At 37.1% G+C, this 22,705-nt stretch overlaps 1 protein-coding gene across 1 annotated transcript in view; it reads right to left on the bottom strand.

The window, feature by feature from the left end:
• Nup75 (nuclear pore complex protein Nup75) overlaps positions 1–22,705 on the bottom strand; it is a 459,526-nt gene that overhangs the window by 371,873 nt on the left and 64,948 nt on the right. Inside the window, exon 5 of the mRNA XM_090389073.1 lies at positions 14,659–14,729. Coding sequence (XP_090245199.1) covers positions 14,659–14,729 — 71 coding nt within the window. The remainder of the gene's footprint in view (positions 1–14,658; positions 14,730–22,705) is intronic.

Below are 22,705 nucleotides of genomic sequence, written 5' to 3'. Positions count from 1 at the left end.
CACCAGTAAAATAAAACCTTGGCAGAAGTTGGTTACTTCTACTGGCAATCGGGACTCATGGGGCCTTGTTTATCGCCTTACCAGGAACAAATCCTATTCTCCTGCTGTTTATTGGTACCAGTACCAGCGAAACTCTCACCTGGAAGGACACCATCAACACTATCTTGGACAATCTGCTTCCTTCTGAACATCCAGAGGATGACTTGACTACTCATCAACAAATAATACAGCTCAATAACTCCTATACTACTACTTCTGAATCTCGGCCATTTACGGAGCTGGAGGTGGACACAGCTGTCCTAAAAATTAACAACTCTAGTTGTCCAGGCCTTGACCTTCATGAGGGCATCTTTATCAAAAAATTCCACAAGCTACATCCAAGGGTTCTTCCAACTCTATTCAACAAATGTCTGAATGAAAGCACTTTCCCTGTTATCTGTAAGACAGCTCTTCTTAAACTAATTCCTAAACCTTCTAACACCCCGAGTAGCTAGTCCTTCCATCCTATTGCTCTGTTATTGCATTTGGCCAAAACACTTGAATGATTGATTGCTATAAGACTCACTTCTCTTTTCACTAACACCTCTCTTGCATCAGATGACCAATATGGTTTCCGAACTGGACGAGGAACTGAAGAAGCAGTCACCGAATTCCTTTCTCGAGTTAACTCTGCAAGCTCTAAATATGTTCTTGCTATTTTTGTTGATTTCTATGCGGCATTTGATCTATTATGGTGGTCTAGTTTGTTTGCTCGCTTACGTGCTGCTGATTGTCCTCTTCATAACCTTCTAAGAAGTTATTTTGAAAATCATACAGTTTCTGTTATTTCTGGATCTAACTCCATCTCCTGCTCTGTCACTAGGGGCTGCCCCCAGGGCTCTGTTCTTGGACCACTCGTCTGGAACATCGTTCTTGACGAATGGCTCCTTCAAACTATTCCTTATACTTCCAAATTGGCTTACACAGACAATCTCACCCTGCTGATCCAGGACAACTCCCGTGCCTCTCTTGAAAGTACTGCCAATTTAGTCATGTCAGATCTCTCTCAATGGTCCACCATAAATTTATTTATATCCTCCACGAAAACTAAAATGATGCTTGTTAAGGGTTCATTTAATATTTCACGGCCACCTGTTGTAAAACTTCAAAACAAATCACTGTCCATGGTTTCTTCTCTAAAATTTCTTGGTCTGAACATTGATAGTAAACTTATGTTTACTAAACACCTGGAAGATCTCTCAGAGAAAGTCAAAAAAATTACCTTCTTACTTCTGCATCTCTCTAAACAATCTTGGGGTCTTAATTCTCGCTCTCTATGGTTATATTATAAAGCTGTGTTTCTACCAATTTGTTCCTATGGCATGGCCACCTGGTTCTGGCATGTTAAGAAGGTTTCAGTCCAGACTAAACTTCACAGCATTCAACGTAAAATGCTTTTAGCAATGAGGGCCTGTAGGACTGTCTACCCCTGCTTTGCAGGTCCTTAACGGCTATCTGCCCTCGATCTCTTTCTTCAATACTGAGGCCCATGCTTCTGCATTAGGCACACTGTCCCTGTTACCTGCCTTGGTATTACTATTGATGTCACTGTGGATCTTAAAGCAGAGAAAAGATGCTGCTGGAATATTTTGATGCGAGTTGGCAAGACAGATGGTCCGCTACCTCTAAGGGTCTTGTTACTTTAAAGTTCATCCCTAAAGTCACCTTTGCAATGTTAGAGTCCACTCAGAAATGGTTTCACCATGGTCTGTACACTCTACTTACTCTCTGGTCATGGCTCCCTTAATGCCAAACTAGCAACTTTCAACATTACTGAATCACCTCTCTGTTCTTGTGGCACCGCAGAAGACTGGGAACATATTTTATACTACTGCCATCAATACCTAGAACTTCGACAGAACCTTCTTCCCTCCACTAATATCACTGTCCCCGGAAATGAGCTGGACTTCCTGAGCACCAGAGAATATTTCCAGTCCCTGCAAGAATTTGCTCATCATGCTTTTGATCGCTGGAGATACCTTCTCACTCAACTATGAAATACTTCCTAGTGGAGACTCCTGCTGGCACTGGCCTTTGACCAGTGCAGGATCAGATATAGGGTGATTCACTACCAGTGCGACAAACTTGCAGGAGGTGTAGGGGGCGCAAAGACGAATCGGAATCACATAGCATTGCAGAGTCCGAAATGCCTTCATCATGCAGGAGAGGACGTTGAACTGAACCTCTACCGCATGACAAAGGACGTTGAATGGGAGGTCGCATGAACAGCGATCCCGCTGGAAGTCAGCATTTGCGAACCGGTTCCCGAGGCAGTAGGATGGACGAGTATTCAAACGTTGAACTGGCCGACATGCACCTCGAGTATGGAGCTGCGGATTGTAACGGGCACGACACTCTGCACTTTTACCAGGTACGTTTCCCGCAAAGGCGTGCTCCTCATCATACGATTTTCGCATGTGTGCACAGAAGGTTATGTCAGACTGGTTGTTTCACAAGAGGTACCATGAATCGAGAGCAAACGACAAGGATGCCAGACAATGAGGAGAATGTCCTATGTCTTGCAGAAGACAATCCGAGTACGAATACTCAAGATAGGCCAACGATTGGGTATTTCCCAATCCAATGTATGGAGGATACTGTCAACAAACCAAATGAGTTCATACCATCTGCAACGCGTCCAATCATTGGAGCCTGCAGATTATCCACTCCGGAGGACTTTTGCTACTTGGTTTCTTCAACAGAGTGCGGCAGACAGGGCATTTGCTGCATCCATATTGTTTACAAGAGAGGGAATCTTCAATCAACATAACACCCATTTGTGGGCTTTGGAGAACCCCCATGGTAAGCGAACACGTGCAACTCAACGCCGTTTCTCTGTCAATGTTTGGGCCGGCATTGTTGGAGACCACCTCATTGGACCGTACCTTCTGCCCCCCTCGTCTGGACAGTAGGGCATACTTGATCTTTCTACAGCAAGTCCTGCCTGAACTTATTGAAGAAGCACATGTTCCTCAGTCGTTGTGCCACTCAATGTGGGTCCAGCATGATGGGGCTCCCCCAGATTACACCAATGACGTCCGCCAACACCTAAAAGTCACATTTGGACAGCATTGGATAGGTCGTGGTGGTCCGATTCATTGGCCTGCTAGATCGCTGGACCTATCATGCCTGGACTTCTTCTGCTGGGGTCAAATGAAGACCACAGCAAAAGAAGAGTGTACGCAGCGTACAAGACCCCCGTTGATTCAGTTGAAGACCTCATCGCTTGCATCTCTGTAGCTGCCGGGGAGATTCGAGACACGCCAGGAATCTTCCAGAACGTTAGGGATTCCATGCAGGGGCACTGTGAAGCCTGTGTGACTGCTTCTGGTCGAACTTTCGAACACCTTCTGTATCATGGCTTTTTGCCAATGTAAAACTTGTCATTAAAATGATTTCGGTTACACTAACGAGTTGCTGTTTCTGTTCTTTTTCTTTGCTTCTTTGTTCATGCGACCTCCCGCACGACGAAGGCATTTCAGACCCTGCAATGCTATGTGATTCCGATTCGATATACATATCGAATCGGAACTTGCAGTGCGACAAACTTGCAGGAGGTGTAGGGAGCACAAAAACGAATCGGAATCACATAGCATTGCAGGATCTGAAATGCCTTTGTCATGCGGGAGGTCGCATGAACAAAGAAGCAAAGAAATTAACATGTAATTGGCATTATTCTAAATTTTATATATGTCATGTTAATTGGATTTAAAGTTCGAAATTATATAGGGGTTACTGGGCTATTATTTATGTCTAACTTTTATTCTTCTTTTTCGTTCGTTTGTTTATTTGGTTATTCTTATGTTAATTTTCGCTCTACAGTTTTTGCCATACTACTGGCTTATGTTTTATTTTATTTAATTTAAAATATATTTCGGCTTCATATGGAGGAATTGCAAGTCACTGCCTCTAATGAATGCTCAATTATTTATTTTATTATAATGTAACTTTTGTCAATATTTAATGGTAGTATATATATATATATATATATATATAATCTTATAGAATAATAGAATGGAGAAGCTATTGGTATATGTGGGGGGGGAGGAAGCTAAGATTTAGATAAGATTAGATAAGCAGTATTACGTTAACATGAAATATGGATCAGGGTCACTGCTAACGCAAAAATACCCTACAACCATAATGTATATATAAGGGATTATTATTATTAGTGTAAAATATAGTAAGTAGATATTTATTCTTAGAATTAGACTAATGAAAATACGGTGTACCCTGGGAGCAATATGTGTTAACCGAAAAGGAGGGGGAGGAAAGATAGGAAACGAAATTAAAATAAATATAACAAAGGAAAAAATAAATAAACCAAATGGAATTTTGAAGAGACGACCAAGGTGGAAATAGCATTGCGGTGTCATTCATAATTTTAGTGTCTTCTTCAGAGGTCATCCACCAAAATAATGAAAAAGACAGCCACGTTCTTACTTCTCTTTCCGACATGTTCTGTATGTCAAGATACACGTGCGAAAAACCACGTGGTAAATCTAGTATAAATTTTGAATATAATTTAGAATAAAGTTAGCCAGTACAAAATTGTGTTGATAAAGTAATACATACAGATCATGGATGACCTTACAGAAGTAAGTAGAACGACATGCAGGGGGAAAAACCAAAGAAACAAAGACAAAGGTAAAGAAAATTCGAATGACGGGAACTTACCGCTACTGGTCAGGCTGACAGAAAAGACTGTGTCAGAGGATTACCAGTGTATTTATGCGAGGGCACATTAGTGGCGCCTAGCGTTGAACCAAATTTCGGTGTACATTTGAGATGAAATGAAATTACGTGGGCGGTGAAAACTACGCTCAACTACGTTCAACGCTAGGCGCCAATAATGTGCCCTCGCATAAATACACTGGTAATCCTCAGTCACAGTCTTTTCTGTCAGCCCAACCAGTAGCAGTACGTTCCCGTCATTCGAATTTTCTTTACCTTTGTCTTTGTTTCTTTGGTTTTTCCACCTTCATATCGTTCTACTTACTTCTGTAAGGTCATCCATGATCTGTATGTATTACTTTATCAATACAATTTTGTACTGGCTAACTTTATTCTAAATTATATTCAAAATTTATACAAATTTACCACGTAGTTTTTCGCACGTGTATCTTGACAAACAGAACATGTCGGAAACAGAAGTAAGAACATTGCTGTCTTTTTCATTATTTTGGGGGATGACCTCTGAAGAAGACACTAAAATTATGAATGACACCACAATGCTATTTCCACCTTGGTCGTCTCTTCAAAATTCCATTTGGTTTATTTATTTTTTCCTTTGTTATATTCATTTTAATTTCGTTTCCTATCTCCCCCCCCCTTTTTTCGGTCAACACATATATAGCTCCCAGGGTACACCATATTTTCATTAGTCTAATTCTAAGAATAAATATCTACTTACTATATTTTACACTAATAATAATAATCCCTTTTATTTATATATATATATATATATACACACACACACACACACACAGTGGATTCCAGTTATTTGGGCCACCGGTTAATCAGGGCAGCCATTTATTTGGGGAAAATCTTAAAAAAACAGAAACCAATCGAGAAAATAGCCAGGGTTTACTTCGCTTAATTGAGACAGCATGCCGTTTAATCGGGGCAGGAGACCGCAGCACTGGAAATTACCCTACGATTGTCTCCGACGGTACCATGTGGTTCGGTCGAAATTCTGGAGGTCATAACCATAAAACATCAAAACAATTAGCAGTCACCTGTTTATTGGGCTTTTCTATTAGTTAAATCTATCATAAATGGGCAGTAAACTCGATCTTACTGAATTTGCGATAATACCGCCGGCTGGAATTCTGTGGGTTATTATGGTGAAATGAGTTTACACTTTCATGAAATCTTCAATCATATAAAAAATTTAATTTTCAGATCTTCCCTTCATTCCTATTTTTAAAGCTTTGTAACTCGTTACTCCGTTCTCACTTCTGCGTATTGTGTTACTTGCAATTTGTGTGTGCCGTTCTCTTTTTATTGATTGCTTATCTTTTTACTGTTTTAAATTTTAACCCCCACCCCACGAATGTCAGTGAACAGAAATGTCAACTAGTTCGTATGTACATATTACAGTACGTATTAATTATTCCGATTATCGCATATATTCTTCCGATTTTCACGTATCATATAATTTTTTAATTGGTAAGGTAATAAAGGATAAATTTGTGCTTATATATCTGTGCTTTTATAGCCTGTGGATAATATTCCTCCAATTTTCTCTAATTAGAATCACTGTTTAATAGAATTAAAATTCAATTCACAAACGTGATCAATGACCGGGGCTTACTACACATCGTATAGTGAACGGCACTATACTATGGTGAGTTTGTCATAACATGATTTGATTGTACAGTGAACTAATTGTAAAGGGGGGAGGGTACATTGTATTTTTAACTATTTACTTGAAACTTTCGATAATTGTGGCAGCTGCTTAATCAGGCCAAAATGCACTAGTCTCGATATGTCCCAAATAACCGGAATGGACTGTATATACATACAACAATACCCCACATAGCACTAATAATTGGTATCGAAACTATTCCGTGTTATGTGAAACCATGCTGACTGAGGTATAATTATAATGGGTTTTAATTGAATGCGTGCCAGAGAAACAATCTATAAACAAATTGTAATAAATCTATAAACAATTTGCACTTGAAAGCCAATTAAAAGGATTTGGAATTTAAAAAAATATTGCAAAAAATTTTATTAATGAAAAGGTAACATCATGAGAGATGAGAAAAAAGCAGTTGTTTATTTAGGTATTTCAATAAAGAAGTCTGGTGAAGCCATCACTTCTTTTCCTCGGCGTACAAGTCTTTGTAGCATCGAATCCCATCTTGTAAAATTTGCCGTACCTTGATGCCACGTTCAATATTCGGATCTTCATTCATAATCAGCTCGCATGCCATGTCAACCCCGCCAAAAAACTTTCTCCAGTTCTTCTGTTGAAAATTGTTTTGGTGGCACTTCAGTGTTATCCACTTCAGAATTGTTTTCCTCTTCTGCATATGTAGTTTACTCATCAATTTCAAGGAGAGTTGCATCATCTTAAGTCGCATGTGAGTCAATGCAGTCACATACATCGGCAGTGTCCAAAGTTTCGAATCCCAAATCTTTTCCAACCTTCACAATGTCTTCAGAAATTATCTGAACCCGCGATTCAAAACCAGTGAAATCATTTACCAAATAGGGCAAAACATGCTGGCAAACAGAACGCATGTTGTTGGCGATGATTTCTGGCCAAGATGCAGATATATTTATGATCGTATTTAAATGGGCAAAAAATAAATTTTGAAATGAAAAGTTTGAAAAACTATCATGTCGTCTCATCAGGATGGAAATAAGAATGCTGAACACTGTAGCATGTTGCAGCTAACATCCTGAAGGGAGCTATTGTCACGTGCATGGTAGACAACAGAGTTGGCACTGCAGCATATATGTACAGTACCTGGCTACAACGAAGCAGCATATATGATAGTACCTGTCTAGGCTACTGAATGGGTTTTAATATGTACAGTAAATTTTCGACTTAAACTAAATTGAAAACCGTATTATATTGAAACCCGTGCTGTTTGAAGCCATGCTAAGTGAGGTATTGCTGTGGGTGCATGTGTGTGTGTGTGTGTGTCTATAAAAGCACTATATATATATATTTTTTTTTTTATTTTTTTTTTTTATTATTATTTTTTATTTGTTTCCCTCTCATTTCTTTCTTTTTTCTCTTCTTCTTTTTTTTTTATTTCACTTTTTATTTTTATTTATATTTATTATTTATTTTTACTGGTACCCTGGATTTGGGCTGCCCGAGGAATGGGATTTTATTATTTAGTTTTTATTATTTTGTTCCTTTTTTTTTTTTTTTTTTTTTAATTATTATTTTGTTATTTATTATTATTATCTTTTTATTTATCCATTCATTTACTTTTATATATATATATATATATATATATACAGATAGTTCTTGGATTTAGGAGTTAATTCATTCCTACCGCACGCTCGTAAAGCGGCAATTGAATCCCTTAGACATAATGTTAAAAATAGGGGTTACGTTCTCAATAATGAAATTAGTTAGTTAATTAGCTTATGTTTAAACAATGATTGTTGTTGATATAGGGGTTTGATGGCGCATAAGCTACTTTGGCTATAATGCAAACAATGATTGATTTATCCAAAGAAATTAAAACGTAGCCTATAAAATCAACCAAATTATAATAATAAAAAAATTATTTATGACTTACAAATTTTAAAGAATGTTTATTCTTTATCAACGACTAAATGCACGCTCATTGATCACACATTATTGGCTCGGCACTTGTTGGTTTGTTGCACAAGGAGTCTTCTTCTTCTTCAGAAATGTTTCAAGAGACGTTTCTTTCCAAAATAACCTTCTCTTTTAAATATAAATTTCACGATTGCATGCATAAGCATTTTTTAACGGCGCACGCAAATTGCAACCAACACGATTAGCGTGGAGTAACAAGTTTACGAAGCTTAAAAAAAAAAAAAGGAATGAAGAGAAGATTATGAAAATTTATTTATGCTTTTTATATGATTGAAGATTTCAGTAAAGGGGAAACACATTTGACCATAATAACGTAAAAAAAATCACACAATTCCAGCTATCGATATTTTCGCAAATGCAAGAAGATCGAGTTTACTACAAATTTATAATTAGATGCACTAACAGAAAATCCCAATAAATCGCCCAATAAATGCAAATTGTTTTATTGTTTTATGGTCGTGACTTCCAGAAATGTGCTTTAGAAAAATATCACGAGGGCTTTAAAATTGATTCTTATAACGAAACATGTGATAACGATAAAAGAGTAGTGCATTTTAATGATTCGAATTGGTAACTAATACAATTTACAATGACCTTAAAAATGACATTTTACAGAGATAAATAGCTTAGTTATACAGCAAAAATTTCAACTTCCAAGATCTTGAAACGAATTACCAAAAAACAATGTGTTGTTGGGTTCACATTACGATATTTTAACAATACAATGGTGTCTCTGGAACTGATTAATATCGTAAAGCGGGGTACATACACCGTATTGTATAGCTATGCACGTGGTTTGGAATGCACGTGGTATTTATGAATGTTTAACATTCATTTTTTTTTGCAATTAATGTTCATATTTTCGATTTTGTTGATACTTGGGGGAGTGGAGGAACTCATAAAGCAAAAACTCGTAAAGTGAGAACTGCCTGTATATATATATTTTTTTTATTTATTTATTTATTTTATTTTATTTATTTATTTATTATTATTTTTTTGCTCTGACATTAGGGCAGTAAGAGCTCGTAAACAAGAGGGTTCAGAGGGTGGCTGGAATACATGCGTAGTTGTGGCCTACCTCCCCGTGATGTAGACGGATATTGGGCAGGGTTTCCAGGTGGATCGCCTGCCTGATGACAAAATGGCCAGATACAACTAAACAACACACACTGCACGAACATAATATTACACACATATCTGGCCTTCTACAGTGCTCTGTAATCATACAGTGTACAAAGGAGGGGTTTAACTGATGTTCAGGTGCCGTACTACATAAGATACTATACACGTCTACATGTCTATTGGTAACTTTCTAGGAGGCTTTCAGATCAGCTAGTGTATAATCTTGCTACCTCTACTCTGCCAGATAATGATTGGAAGGAGTCCAAGTAGCATGTATGTGGGGGGCATTGTCGGGACACGTTATGTCAAGGATCTGAGGATATTGTTACCATGTGTACGCCATATCTAAAATTTTTTTTTTTTACTTCATACAGCATGTCCTCCCCCCCACTTTTTCTTACTATTGAATACACCGTGAATTGTCAAACAGAGTACGTTTATCTGCGAAAAGATCTAAACTTCCCAAACACTTCCTAATTCATTTCACAAATATACGTGGTCTCAATTCTAATCTCAACGATGTCCATTTCCACTTGCAGTCTCCAAACCCCATGTACTTTTTCTGACAGAATCTCAGTTATCGGTTGATTCAACTACTGCTCATCTCAGTTCCCCAAATTATTCACTGTGATTCCTATCGCCTCAAAGGTGTTACTTGTGCATACGTCCACTCCGATATTCCCTGTCACAGACTTGGTAATTTTGAATCTCCACTCTTCAATCTTTTCTGGATTAAAATTAGCATAGGCACGTGATGCAAGAAAGCAAGCTTATATAGAATCAGCCAAAAAAAAAAAAAAACCCACCTTTCTCATTTCACCCATCCACTCGCTCCAAATGTTTGTCTAGTTCTGCCTTGAATCTATTTAGTTATCAACTTCTATGACAGATGGAAGTTTGTTGCAGCAATCAACCACCCGCTGGCTAAATGCAAACTTCTGCACATCTATCCTACAACTGTCCTTCCTCAATTTGAATTTATGCCTTCTCAGGTGATTATTCTGAGCAAGAGAAAGGATCCCATCAGCACTGAGCATGCTCTAACCTTTCAAGGCTTTATACACCTCAATCAGATCACCTCGCAGGTGCATATTCACCAGACTAGTCACCTGCTAGTCTCTCTCTACCTCATTCTGTCATATTCATCTGTTGTCTCTACTGTTCTCCCAACTCCACTAATCACTTGGAGCTCTTTGACTTCCTCTCTTTGCAACTCGACTTTCTCCAGTCCAACTTTCCTAACAGTGAGGTAATTTTCCTTGGTGATTTTAATGTTCACAACTCAAGCTGGCTTGCATTTTCTAGTCACACCGACCAAGCTGATAGAGATGCTGAGGCTTTTGCAATTACTAATGACCTCAAACATATTGTTCATTTACCTACTAGAATACCAGACAATCCCAACCATATTTAACCACAGGAGCACAACATCTGGTGAGTATAGGCTTAGCACACCCAGGGTCCTGAGCTGGATATCATCATTCTTCTCTTTTTTTGACACTGTCAAATGCAAATCTCATATGTGAATAAGTTAACAACAGAATTCTCTACAAGGAAAGTGTTGTTTATTGAAGTACAAGAATAGGCAACTCGTGATGGTTCTCACATGATATGTATCATAAGAATGCTATTTATACAAACTTATTCTGTTTTCTTCAAGTTTTCTATGTACATATAGTTATGATGCTTTTATAACTTATATCGGTTGATTCAACTACTACTCATCTCAGATGCCCAAATTATTCGCTGTATGATTCCTTTCACCTCAAAGGTGGCACATGTGCATATGTCCGTTCTGATATTCATTGTAAGAGACTTGGCAATTTGGAATCTCCTCACTTTGGCTTAAAATCTCTCTACCTCATTGTGTCAAATTCATCTGTTGCCTCTACCGTTCTTCCAACTCCACTAATCACTTGGAGCTCCTTGACTTCCTCTCTTTGCAACTTGCTTTCTCCAGTCCAACTTTCCTAACAGTGAGGTAATTTTCCTTGGTGATTTTAATGTTTACAACTCCAGCTGGCTTCCGTTTTCTAGTCACACCAACCCAGCTGGTCGAGATGCTGAGACTTTTGCAATTACTAATGAACTTGCACAGATTGTTCATTTACCTACAAAAATACAGGACAATCCTAATCGTACAGCCAATACGCTTGGCTGTATGATTATGTATGTAAGACAAAAATCTTTTTCTCACAAACAACCCTTCTAAGTACACGGTCGATGTGAGAGATCCTTTAGGCACTCCAGATCACAACTTGGTGATTGTCTCTTCTTCAATGGAGCCTTTATCTCATGGCTATTCCGAACCTCGTGTTGTTTGGCATTACAAGAATGCAACATGGGATGACCTGCGAGACTTCTTTTCTTCCATCGAATTACTGTTTCAAAAGTTCTGATGTCAACGTTTGCTCAGATCATGTCAGTGAAATTATTCTTGCAGGAATGGAATCCTTTATCCCATACTCCACTTTAAAATCTTGCCCTTTAAATAAACCTTGGTTTTCCAATAAATATGCTAAGGAGAGAGAGATAATCTTTAATGCCCTTCGCGGCCAAAAAGCCAGGGGTTTACATTTTTACAGCCTCCTGAAACTTCCGGGAAACTTGAACAATTATTTACGAAATAATTTTCCAAATGAAAACATATTTTGATACAAAGGAGAGAACTCGTTATGAGAGTTAAGTTTGATTGAGCTGACTTAACATTGAGATAAGAGCACCAACTCAATCAGACAGGAACAGATGCAAGGTACACATCAGTCATTGCTGATTAGTCCTATTAGTCATAATTTTTTTCCGGTAAGTCCGGTCAATAGCGAATTTGTTCAGATCGGCGTCAAGTGCCTGGGTTTGCTTGAACATCTGCTGAGGGAGGAACCTGTCCGAGAGATGGAGTCATGCCGAATGCGAATAGAGCTCGGGATTGGCCCTAAGGGCAGCAGGGGGGATCCTGCAGCCACAGGTATCACAGAATGAAGGTGTTGCGATTATGCCTGTTATCGTCTTGGCTGTTGCTAGGAGGCGTTGGTCGTCGACTAAGGTGGGAAGCTGTGGAATCCAGAGAGAGAGTTGGCAAGCTGCATGCAAGTCTGTTCAAGAGAAGAATATTGCATATCCTAATTGGCTTGTTTCTAATTCTCCAGTTTCATTTTCTACACGCACCAAAGCTCGCAACAATTGTAAAGCAGTTTATTAATCAGTCCAAACTAGAGTTTGAACAGGCTAAGAGTAGAAAACTTGCTAATAGGATTAAGTTCAGAAGCACAGGTTTTGAGAACAAGTGGAGAAATACCATCGGAACTTGGAGCTTTCTTAGCATCAAGATTCGTCAAAATCCTTCTGACATCCTTTTGACGGAAGACCACAGGAAGCATTGAATGGAGCATGTTGGGAATGGTGGGAGGTATTTTACCAAGATCATTAATACATGAGTTGGAAGAAAAATGGGATGCTAGCAGGTCAGCTTTATCCTTGGCTGAAGTGACAACAGAGGTGGACAGAGGTGGGAGCAGAGATGGGCAAACGTTGCGGCCAATAGCTTTGGCAAGAGATCAGAATCCGCTGCCTTTTTTCACTTTCTTATTCCAAAGGTGTTTTTCCTTCTGCTTGGAAATTTGCTCATATCCCACCAGTTCCTAAAAAAGGGTGACAAATCCCTCCCATCCAATTATCGTCCCATTGCAATTACTTCTACTCTTTCTAAAATAATGGTGAAATCAATTAACCTTCAACTCTTAAACTACCTAGAAACCTTCCGTCTGATCAACAATCGTCAGTATGGATTCCGTCTGTGTCGATCCACTGGTGATATTCTGGCTTATGTTACCATTTATGTGCTAAGGCTAATGCAATGGAAAGGTTCGGTGAAACACAAGTAGTTGCTCTTGACATCTCAAAGGCTTTCGATCGTGTTTGGCATAAAGGTCTTCTAAACAAGCTTCCATCTTATAGTTTGCCAATTGTTTTTAGTAATTGGTTATCCAGTTTTCTCTCTGATCGCTCACTGAGGGTGATGGTAGATGGCTCTCTGTCTTCTAACTTCTCCACTAATGCCGGTGTCCCCCAAGGTTCAGTTCTTTCTCCCACTCTTTTCCTCTTGTATATTAATGGCCTTCTTCCATTGACTGGAAATCCTATCCATAGTTTTGCCGATGATAGCACATTGCATTCCACTTTCCATTTTGAGAAACCTTGTCCTGCTTAATCAGCTTCAACTGATCGAAAATCTGCTACCAATTCCTTAAATGCCGATCTTCAGGTAATTCTCCAGTGGGGCAAGGACAACTTAGTTGATTTCAACCCTTCTAAAACTGTCTTGTCTTATATCTCGCAAAAAGGATTCTTCTGCTCCTATGCTTATCTTTAGTGACACTCCGATTTCTAGGGAAAATGATATATCTCTTTTGAGGATTACCCTGACTTCTAATCTTTCTTGGCACAAGCACATTAGAAATATTGCTTCCTCTGTATCTAAAAAATTTGGTTTTCTCTTTCGCTCTCAACGTTACTTTTCTTTCAAACAGCTGCTCACTCGGTATAAATCGCAAATCCGCCCAGCCATGGAATATTGTTCCCACATCTGGGGTGGTGCCCCTAAAACCTCTCTCGGGTTTCTTGATTCCATTCAGTAGAGCGCAGTTGGGTTAATTAATGACTCCTCTCTAACAGAGTCTCTCCACTCACTGTCTCATAGACGTACTGTTTCTGCTGCATGCCTCTTCTACAGATACTTCCATGGGCACTGTTCTTCTGAATTGGCTTCTATAATTCCCGCTCTCTCTTTCAAAACAGTCCGAACACATGCCGCCACCAGCCAACATCCATTTACTGTCCAACTTCAAACTCACAGAACCAACTTTTCATCTTCCTCATTTATTCATTCAACTGCCGTTTTCTGGAACAACCTTCCTTCATACATATTTCCTGAAAATTAGTCTACAGAAGTTAAAGTTCAATGTCAACAAATATCTTCTTTCATCTTCTCAATCTCCAACCCAAGCATACTATAGGTTCTAATACCTCTCATGTTTGGGGTTTACATAAAAAAAAAAAAAAATGTATGTAAAATTCTAAATAATAGATGACTGGTGTCAATTAAGGAGAGTTGCATTTCATTCTATTCACTTGGTACCTGCATATGCATAAATATATCTTAAATTAAACTTACACACAATACTCACCTACAGCTTTTATTAGGTCTTCAATACAAGCAAGAAGAACTGAACGATACTTCTGGCTTATCTTAAATATCCTTTAATAAAGAATAAAAACAGGAAATGAAGCTTTAGGATGACATTATATAGATATCACCAACTAAGCACCATGTGAGGAGTAAAATACACACCTAACATTTCTAAGCTGATTACAAAAATCTTCACTGAAAACCTAACAAATCAGTTTACAGAAAATAAAAATTAACTTCCTTTTCATTCCAATTTCCTCAGTGAAAACAGAAAGCCTATGTAGCAGCAGTGGCCATATGATGCAAGGAAGCCTGAGTCTTTTGTTGCACCAGCCAAAAAAGAAATTGGAGTTACCCAGAGAGAGAGAGAGAGAGAGAGAGAGAGAGAGAGAGAGAGAGAGAGAGAGAGAGAGAGAGAGAGAGAGAGAGAAAAAAACAGTTTGTGTTTGTTTCTATTTTATATTATTTAAATTTTCTGATCTAAAAAATAGAAGTAGAATGGAATCACCAAAAAAGAGAAGAATGATGATATCCAACTCAGTACTCTGGGTATGTCAAGCCCATACCCACCAGATGTAATCAGCTTAGAAATGTTAGTCGTGTATGTTTCAGTATATTCACATGGTGCTTAGTTTGTGAAATCAACATTTAAAAATTGTTAACTACAATTAAAAACTGATATATTCAAAAACTGTTTGGAAACAGTTTGTGTTTGTTTCTATTTTATATTATTTAAATTTTCTGATCGAAAAAATAGAAGTCACTACTTTCCTACCACTCCTTGTATCTTATCTTATCCAAACACATCCATGAGACGAAGAGCCTGTTACATAACTTTTCACTTCATTAAACCCAAGTTCCATTGATTCATGGCAGAACTCTGCCATGCCAATTAACACTGTGCATTTGTTTTTGTTATCAAAGGCTTTGCAACTCAAAATTCATGCTATGTCAAGTCACACCACCCTCTACATGCTGTGGAACTCCTGCCTAAAAGTTTGGAATCATGTATCATTTTCCCTATTTGTCAAAGTTTTTATTAAAATAAGACCAACTTGTTTGACAATTTTTATTAAAATATTTTCTAAAAATAATATTTAAAAAATTTCCAGAATATTCTGGAAGATGGAAGTACTGTTTCTATATTATAGAAGATTAGAGATGATTCTAGAGTGTTTTTCAATAATATATATTGCGGAATAAAGGATGTAACTTATAAAATTGAACATCTGTCATTTGGAAAGTGTTTGGTGTAAGTTTTGTGTGTGTGTGTGTGTGTGTGTGTGTGTGTGTGTGTGTGTGTGTGTGTGTGTGTGTGTGTGTGTGTGTGTTGCTATAAACATAGCAAGAAATAAGGAACCAGAAGTGCTATTATAACACGATATAAAACAAGTAATTCCATGAGAAGTATTGGGGGGGGGAGACTTGCATTTAAAGGAGCACAAACTACTCTTTTAAATGAAACAATTCAAAGAGACTGGCAGTTTAAAGGTCAAACCACGACTAAGATGGCTATATGCAATAATGGAAGCAGAAGATAAGACCATAACTGAGCTGGATATCATCATTCTTCTCTTTCTTGGTGATTCCCTTCTACTTCTGACCCTTGTTCTCTCTCTCTCTCTCTCTCTCTCTCTCCCCACCCCCCCCCCTCCCAGAGTAAAAAAAAAATTTTTGGCTGGTACAGCAAAAGCCTCAGGCTTCCTGGCACCATATGGCTAATGATAACACTGATTTATAAATGCAACTAATGATTTAATTGCACCTGAAATCCGAGCTAAGTTCAGTAGGAACAGAGAAACTCCCATGCCTACATCCATTGTAAAACTCTGTTTCAAAGAAGCAAGACTTCGTGGTTGTGTAGCAGTCCATGATATTAATGTTTTAATAATACCCTTATTAAAACTAGAAAAATCAAAAGAAACAGTTGGCTTGAGGCTAACAGCAATCAACAATGGACAACTGAAGAGTGTAAAAATATACTGTAGACTGATGAATCCAAATTTGAAATTTTTTGGATCCTAGAGTAGAGTTTATATGTGAGACAATCAACTGAATTAAAAATTGTACCACACAGTTTAGTACCTACAGCAAAACAGGATGTTGGTTCCATCATGATCTGAAGATTCTTGTTCCTCTGAAATGGGTGACATCATCAGAATTGGAGGAATATTAAGAAAAGAAGGATATAAAAACATTCTTGAATATAATGCAATATCCTCTGGACTTCAACTTTGTGGAATAAATTTTGCATTACAACAAATAGAATGATCCAAAGCACAGCTATAAGCTGTATGGGGTCTCTCTAGCAACTGAACAACTGGAGCAGGATATTGCAAACTATGATGTAGTCACTCCAACTGCCTGAGTTATGCCTGAGCATAAGTGGAATCATATGGACCATCAAGTCTGTGAAATCTGTCCATCTTAAAAAAAAATTAATGGAAAACCTTACAGATTGTTTGGAATAAGTCAAGACACTATTATAAAATTAATTGCCAGGATGGCCACATCTGTGTAATAAAATCTCATGAAGGACATTTCGATGAAAAATCAGTATACAAGAAACCCTTGATTAGTGCAGTTTTAAACAATATGGTTTTAATTAGTGCGCAAATTTTTTTTGATACTATCCCTTTAATATATATGTTATGAAATTTGATTAGTGCGTTGTTTTTTTCTTGTGGTTCTTGGCAACTCACAACGGCGCCTGAAGCGGAAAATATGTGACACGCACTCACCAGGGTCTTCCAACTGAAATTCATCGGAATCGACTCCAAAACGCTCAACAGCAGCATCCCATACCACTCTGAAATTGAAATTTGCTCTGGTAACTCATATTCTTGTATAATTTTAGCGTTAACGCAGATATTACATCATCATGCTAAATGTACAATTTAGCATGATGATGTAATATCATTTAGCATGATGATGTAGTTTAAGTAGTACGTGATTATGTTTGATTCTGTATTATTTTCGCTCTGATTTTTCACAATCTGTTCAATTTTAGCGATTCCTGTGTAGCATTTAGCGAGGATCTCGCACTAATTTCATCTTGTATGTTATTATTATTATTTATTTGGTTTTTAGGAGCATTAGCAACTAAGGCCATATTGCTCCGGGATATGCAGTGGTCATTCCCTGACCTTTCCGCATCCTCCGTATTTGGTAGTGACGGGCTCGAACCCCGGTCTAATCAAGAAGCGTGTGCTACACACTGCTGCTCCTTCCCACCTGGCTAGAGGCACCACCATCTTGTATGAAAGCTGTGTGAAAGTGCTCCATAAAGTACTCACTCTCACTAGTCACTGGGCAGTTCCTCAGCAATCCTCGACGAGTGTAGATGAAGTGCAGCAGGCTTATCGCTCATCCTAACAAAACAATTTTTTTTTTTAAATTACCTTTCATAGCTATGGACAGGAAAAAGGGTAATAAACGAAAAGTCATCACTTTGGATACTAAACTTGATATCATTAAGAGATTTGATAATGGCGAAAGCAAAGCAAACATAGGTAGGGCACTAGGCTTTGGTGGGTCAACCATATATGCCGTTTTGAACAAAGCAGGTGAGTACTGGGAAAAAGGCAAAATGGCATCTGCATCTTTAAGTATGCAAAGCACTAGGAATAGAAGTCCATTAATGATTGAAATGGAAGATTTGCTTTTTATTTGGTTAGAAGATTGTAATCAGAAATGCATTCCTATTGATGGAAATAACATCAAGATTAAAGCTTTGAGCCTTTTTATTCATTAAAAGAAAACAAATATCAAGGGGATACTTCAACATTCTCGGCTAGTAAAGGCTGGCTAGAAAATTTCAAAGCCCGATCTGGCATAAAAAATATTAAATTAACAGGTGAAGCAGCCAGTGCCGATAAAGATGCAGCAGCCAAATATCCCATTGAACTGAAGAAAATGGGTATGATTATCGTCAGATTTTCAATGTCGACGAAACTGGCCTTTTATGGGGAAAAAATGCCAACGAGAACATTTTTGGCAAGAAAAGAAGCAACCGCACCAGGCCATAAAGCATCCAAAGATAGTTAACACTTCTACTTGAAGGTAATGCTGAAGGAGATAGCAAATTGAAACCGATGCTAATTTATCGTACAATGAACCCAAGAGCATTAAAGCTGTAACAAGTAATTTGTAAATCAAATAAAAGGGCTTGGGTGACAAAGCAGTTGTTTGAAGAATGGTTCACTATGCATTTTTGTCCCGCAGTCGAAAAATACTGCAAGGCAAATAATTTAGTTTTCAAAGTTCTTTTAATTTTAGATAATGGCCCTGGGCATCCTACCTCACTCATGATTTAAATAACAATGTGAAGGTTATATTTCTACCACCAAATACGACTTCTTTACTCCAGCCAATGGACAAAGGAGTTTTTTCTACATTCAAAGCATATTATTTGAGACGAACTTTTGCTCAGGCAATTCAAGCTACAACTGGGGATGATGCAATCACTCTCGATGAATTTTGGAAAAAACACGATATTAAAGAAGCAGTTGAAAACATACACAAATCGTGGGAAGAAATGACGAACGGCTGCATGAGAGCAGTCTGGCAGAATCTTTTGCCTGAATGCGCAAATGATTTTTGCAGTTTCATTAATCCTGTCAACGAAGTTATTGATGAAATTACTACAATTGGAAAAGACCTCGGCTTTGAGGAAGTAGATTTAGAGAATTATTGGAATCGCATTAAAAAGACTTAAGTAATGATGATCTGCTTGAAATTGAGCATCAACATGCATACAAGGAAGAAAACGAAAATGAAGCAGAAGAAAAGCAAATTGCTCCCAAAGAAATTTCATTCAAAAAACTTGAAAAAGCAAAAGAACTCAGACTATAGATTGATCCAGATGCAGAGAGAAGCATGAATGTTCATCTAGGGTTAGATAAGCAAACTGTTTGTTATCGCAAAATCATGGAAGAAAGCTACCACTGTTCAATTGAAGTTAGATAAGTTTTTTTTGCAAAAAATAAAATTTAAATCATACTATCTTTTTTTAAATTTATTCCTTAATAATTTAAGAACTATGCAATGCATTATAGGTACGTATTGAGTAATAAAAAATATGTTTTTACAATTTTATAATTTTCAAGGATTCATTATAATTATTTCCATTGTTTCTTAAGTTTGATTAGTGTGGTTTTAATATGTGCGGTATATTTCAAGGATTCATTAACCGCACTAATCAAGGGTTTCCGGTAGTTTTTAATATTATCATTTCAATATTTTATTTGTTGTAAATAATTCAATGCTTAATAAAAAAATCTTAAAAAGCTTGTAGTGTGTTGTATTTTATATTAAACCTTACATTTTAATAGCTAATTTTAAAAAAAAATTAAAGAAAACTGGTCATACACTGTGATTCCAAACTTTTAGGTGGAAGTGTAAGTCACAAACAGTGATGTTATATTAAGTGTCCATATCTCTACTGGAGCATTTAGTATTATAAGAGGTTATTCATTTCTAATACTTCTGGCCAGGACCCAAGCCTGCCTAACATCCTTTGCGACTTGATTACAAACTGCTTATATCTATCATAGGCTTCTGTGTCACCTGTTCATTTACATGCATCCCATGCATTTTTCTTCTCTGCCACATGTCTCATTAGTTCATCTGACATCCATTTAGGCCTAAACCTTGAACAATATTTCTTAGTTGGTATGAAAGACTAGTGCATTTTTACCCAATTAAGTGGCTTCCCCAATTATCCGAAGTTTCACGTAAATAGTAAAAATACAATGGACCCCCGCTTTACAACTGGTTCACTGTACAATCAAATCACGTTACGATGGACTCACCATAGTAAAGTACCATTCACTATACGATGTGTATAGTGAATGGTAGGCGGCATTCATTATGATCATATTTGTAAATTCAATTTTAATTCTATAAACGATTCTAATTGGCAAAAATAGGAGGAATATTATCCACAGGCTATAAAAGTAAAGATATATTAAGCACAAATTTACCCTTTACCAATTAAAAAATTAAATGATATGTGAAAATCAGAAGAATATATGTGATAATCGGAATAATTAATACTTTCTGTAATGTGTACATACTAACTAGTTGACATTCCTGTTCGCTGACATTTGTGGGTGGAGGTTAAAATTTAAAACAGTAAAAAGATAAGCAATCAATAACAAAGAACACGGCACACGCAAATAGCAAGTAACACGATACCCACATGTGAGAATTGAGTAACAAGTTATGAAGCTTTAAAAATAGGAATGAAGAGAAGATTCTGAAAATTAATTTTTTTATGATTGAAGATTCCATGGAAGTGTAAACACATTTCACCATAATAATCCACAGAATTTCAGCGGTCGGTATTATCGCAAATTCAATAACATCGAGTTTACTATCTGTTTATGATAGATTGCACTAACAGAAATGCCCAATAAACAGGTGACTGCTAATTTTTTTTATTGTTTTATGGTTGTGACCTCCAGAAATCCAGCTGAACCACGTGGTACGGTCAGAGACAATTGTAGGGTTATCTCCAGTGCTGCGGTATCCTACCCTGATTAAACGGCATGTTGTTCCAATTAAGCGAAGTAAACCCTGGCTATTTTCTCGATGGGATTCTGTTTTTTAAGATTTGCCCCAAATAAACGGCTGCCCAAATAACTGGAATCCACTGTATATGATAAAACATGTGAACCAGTGTACATGGTTTATTGGGTAAACAGTACATTTCAATTTATAGTACACCAAAAATCCCCAAAACAAGAAAACTCATAATAATTTTTTTTTTTTTTGCTTAACAGCATTTTTTCAATAAATTTAAGAATAACAGAATTTGCTTAACAATAAATTTAAGAATATTCAAGATATCATCAAATTTGTGCAAAAGTATTGACAATATTATTCTGAGATTACTGCTATTCAAATGCACTTTACTTTGCATTAAATGTTATACACCTAATTCTGTTTTTACACGATAGATACGTTCCTGAAAAATACGTGTAAAAAAGACATTGTATTTATGGAAGAAAAGAAGATTGTTTCCGGATCTAAAAAATCAGTAAAATTAATAAAAAAAAAAAAAAAAAAAAACACATAAAAATATTCGTTTTAAGCTTATTTTATTTCAACAAAATACACATGTAATAATACGTAATGAAAATGTATTAAAGTAAATTTGTATGCATAGGAAATGAAAAAAAATTCTTCATGAACAAAAAAAATCTGTTTTACACATAAGATTTTATTCATTTTCACTTTCTGATAATAAACGGCGCATACGTTTGCGTACGACTGGAATATCACTAGAAATGTTGTGGACATCGTCTTCTTCCTCTATTAATGAAATTCTTTCTGTGATCTCTTGAGCAAAATCAGCAAGAGTCTCTTCTGGTGCTGATGTTTCACCGGTTTTACGAACGAATTCAGTTATTGATCATGTTCGTGTTTTGGTTAGGCCTTTATATAATTCTCTATAAGAGGCTGTCAACAACTTCAGTTCACGTTGAAACTTCCCAGCGCGTTCCTCATTAGGGTCATGTTTGACAAAATGATTACCTAATTTTTTGGCCATTTCCAGACCTTCTTTTATTAAATCTGCATTTAGAACAGGATCATTTTCTTCATTATCACTACGTTCTGTGGGATAAGGAGTCCCAAGGACAACTTCTAATATTTCATGTTCGCTTAGGGCTTTGTCGGTTAACAAGTCATCAATATCTTCAAACGATAAATCATCGAATCCTTCTCCACCAATTTTGTGTGCCATTGTAATGATGTTGGGAAATTCGGTCGTATTAGGGATGATGGGATCTTTGCTTTTTACACATTGTGGCCAAACCGCTTTCCAACACGCATTTAAAGTTGCTGGTTTTAATTCAGTTAACGCTAATCCAGCTTGATTGATACAATCCATAATTGAGAATTTCTTCCACACATGACTGTTAGTGTTTCATCATTCAGTTTGTCCAAAACGTTTTGGAATGTTCGTTTTACGTAGTATGTTTTAATTGTCGCAATTATACCTTGGTCTAGCGGTTGTATCAAAGATGTAGTATTAGGTG

Source organism: Mastigoproctus giganteus, chromosome 14 (genome assembly GCF_048544385.1).
Source record: "Mastigoproctus giganteus isolate SK-2022 chromosome 14, ASM4854438v1, whole genome shotgun sequence".
NCBI classification, from domain to species: Eukaryota; Metazoa; Arthropoda; class Arachnida; order Uropygi; family Thelyphonidae; genus Mastigoproctus; species Mastigoproctus giganteus.
Note: the sequence above shows the minus strand (reverse complement) of the source record. Positions and strands in the feature narration are given on the sequence as shown.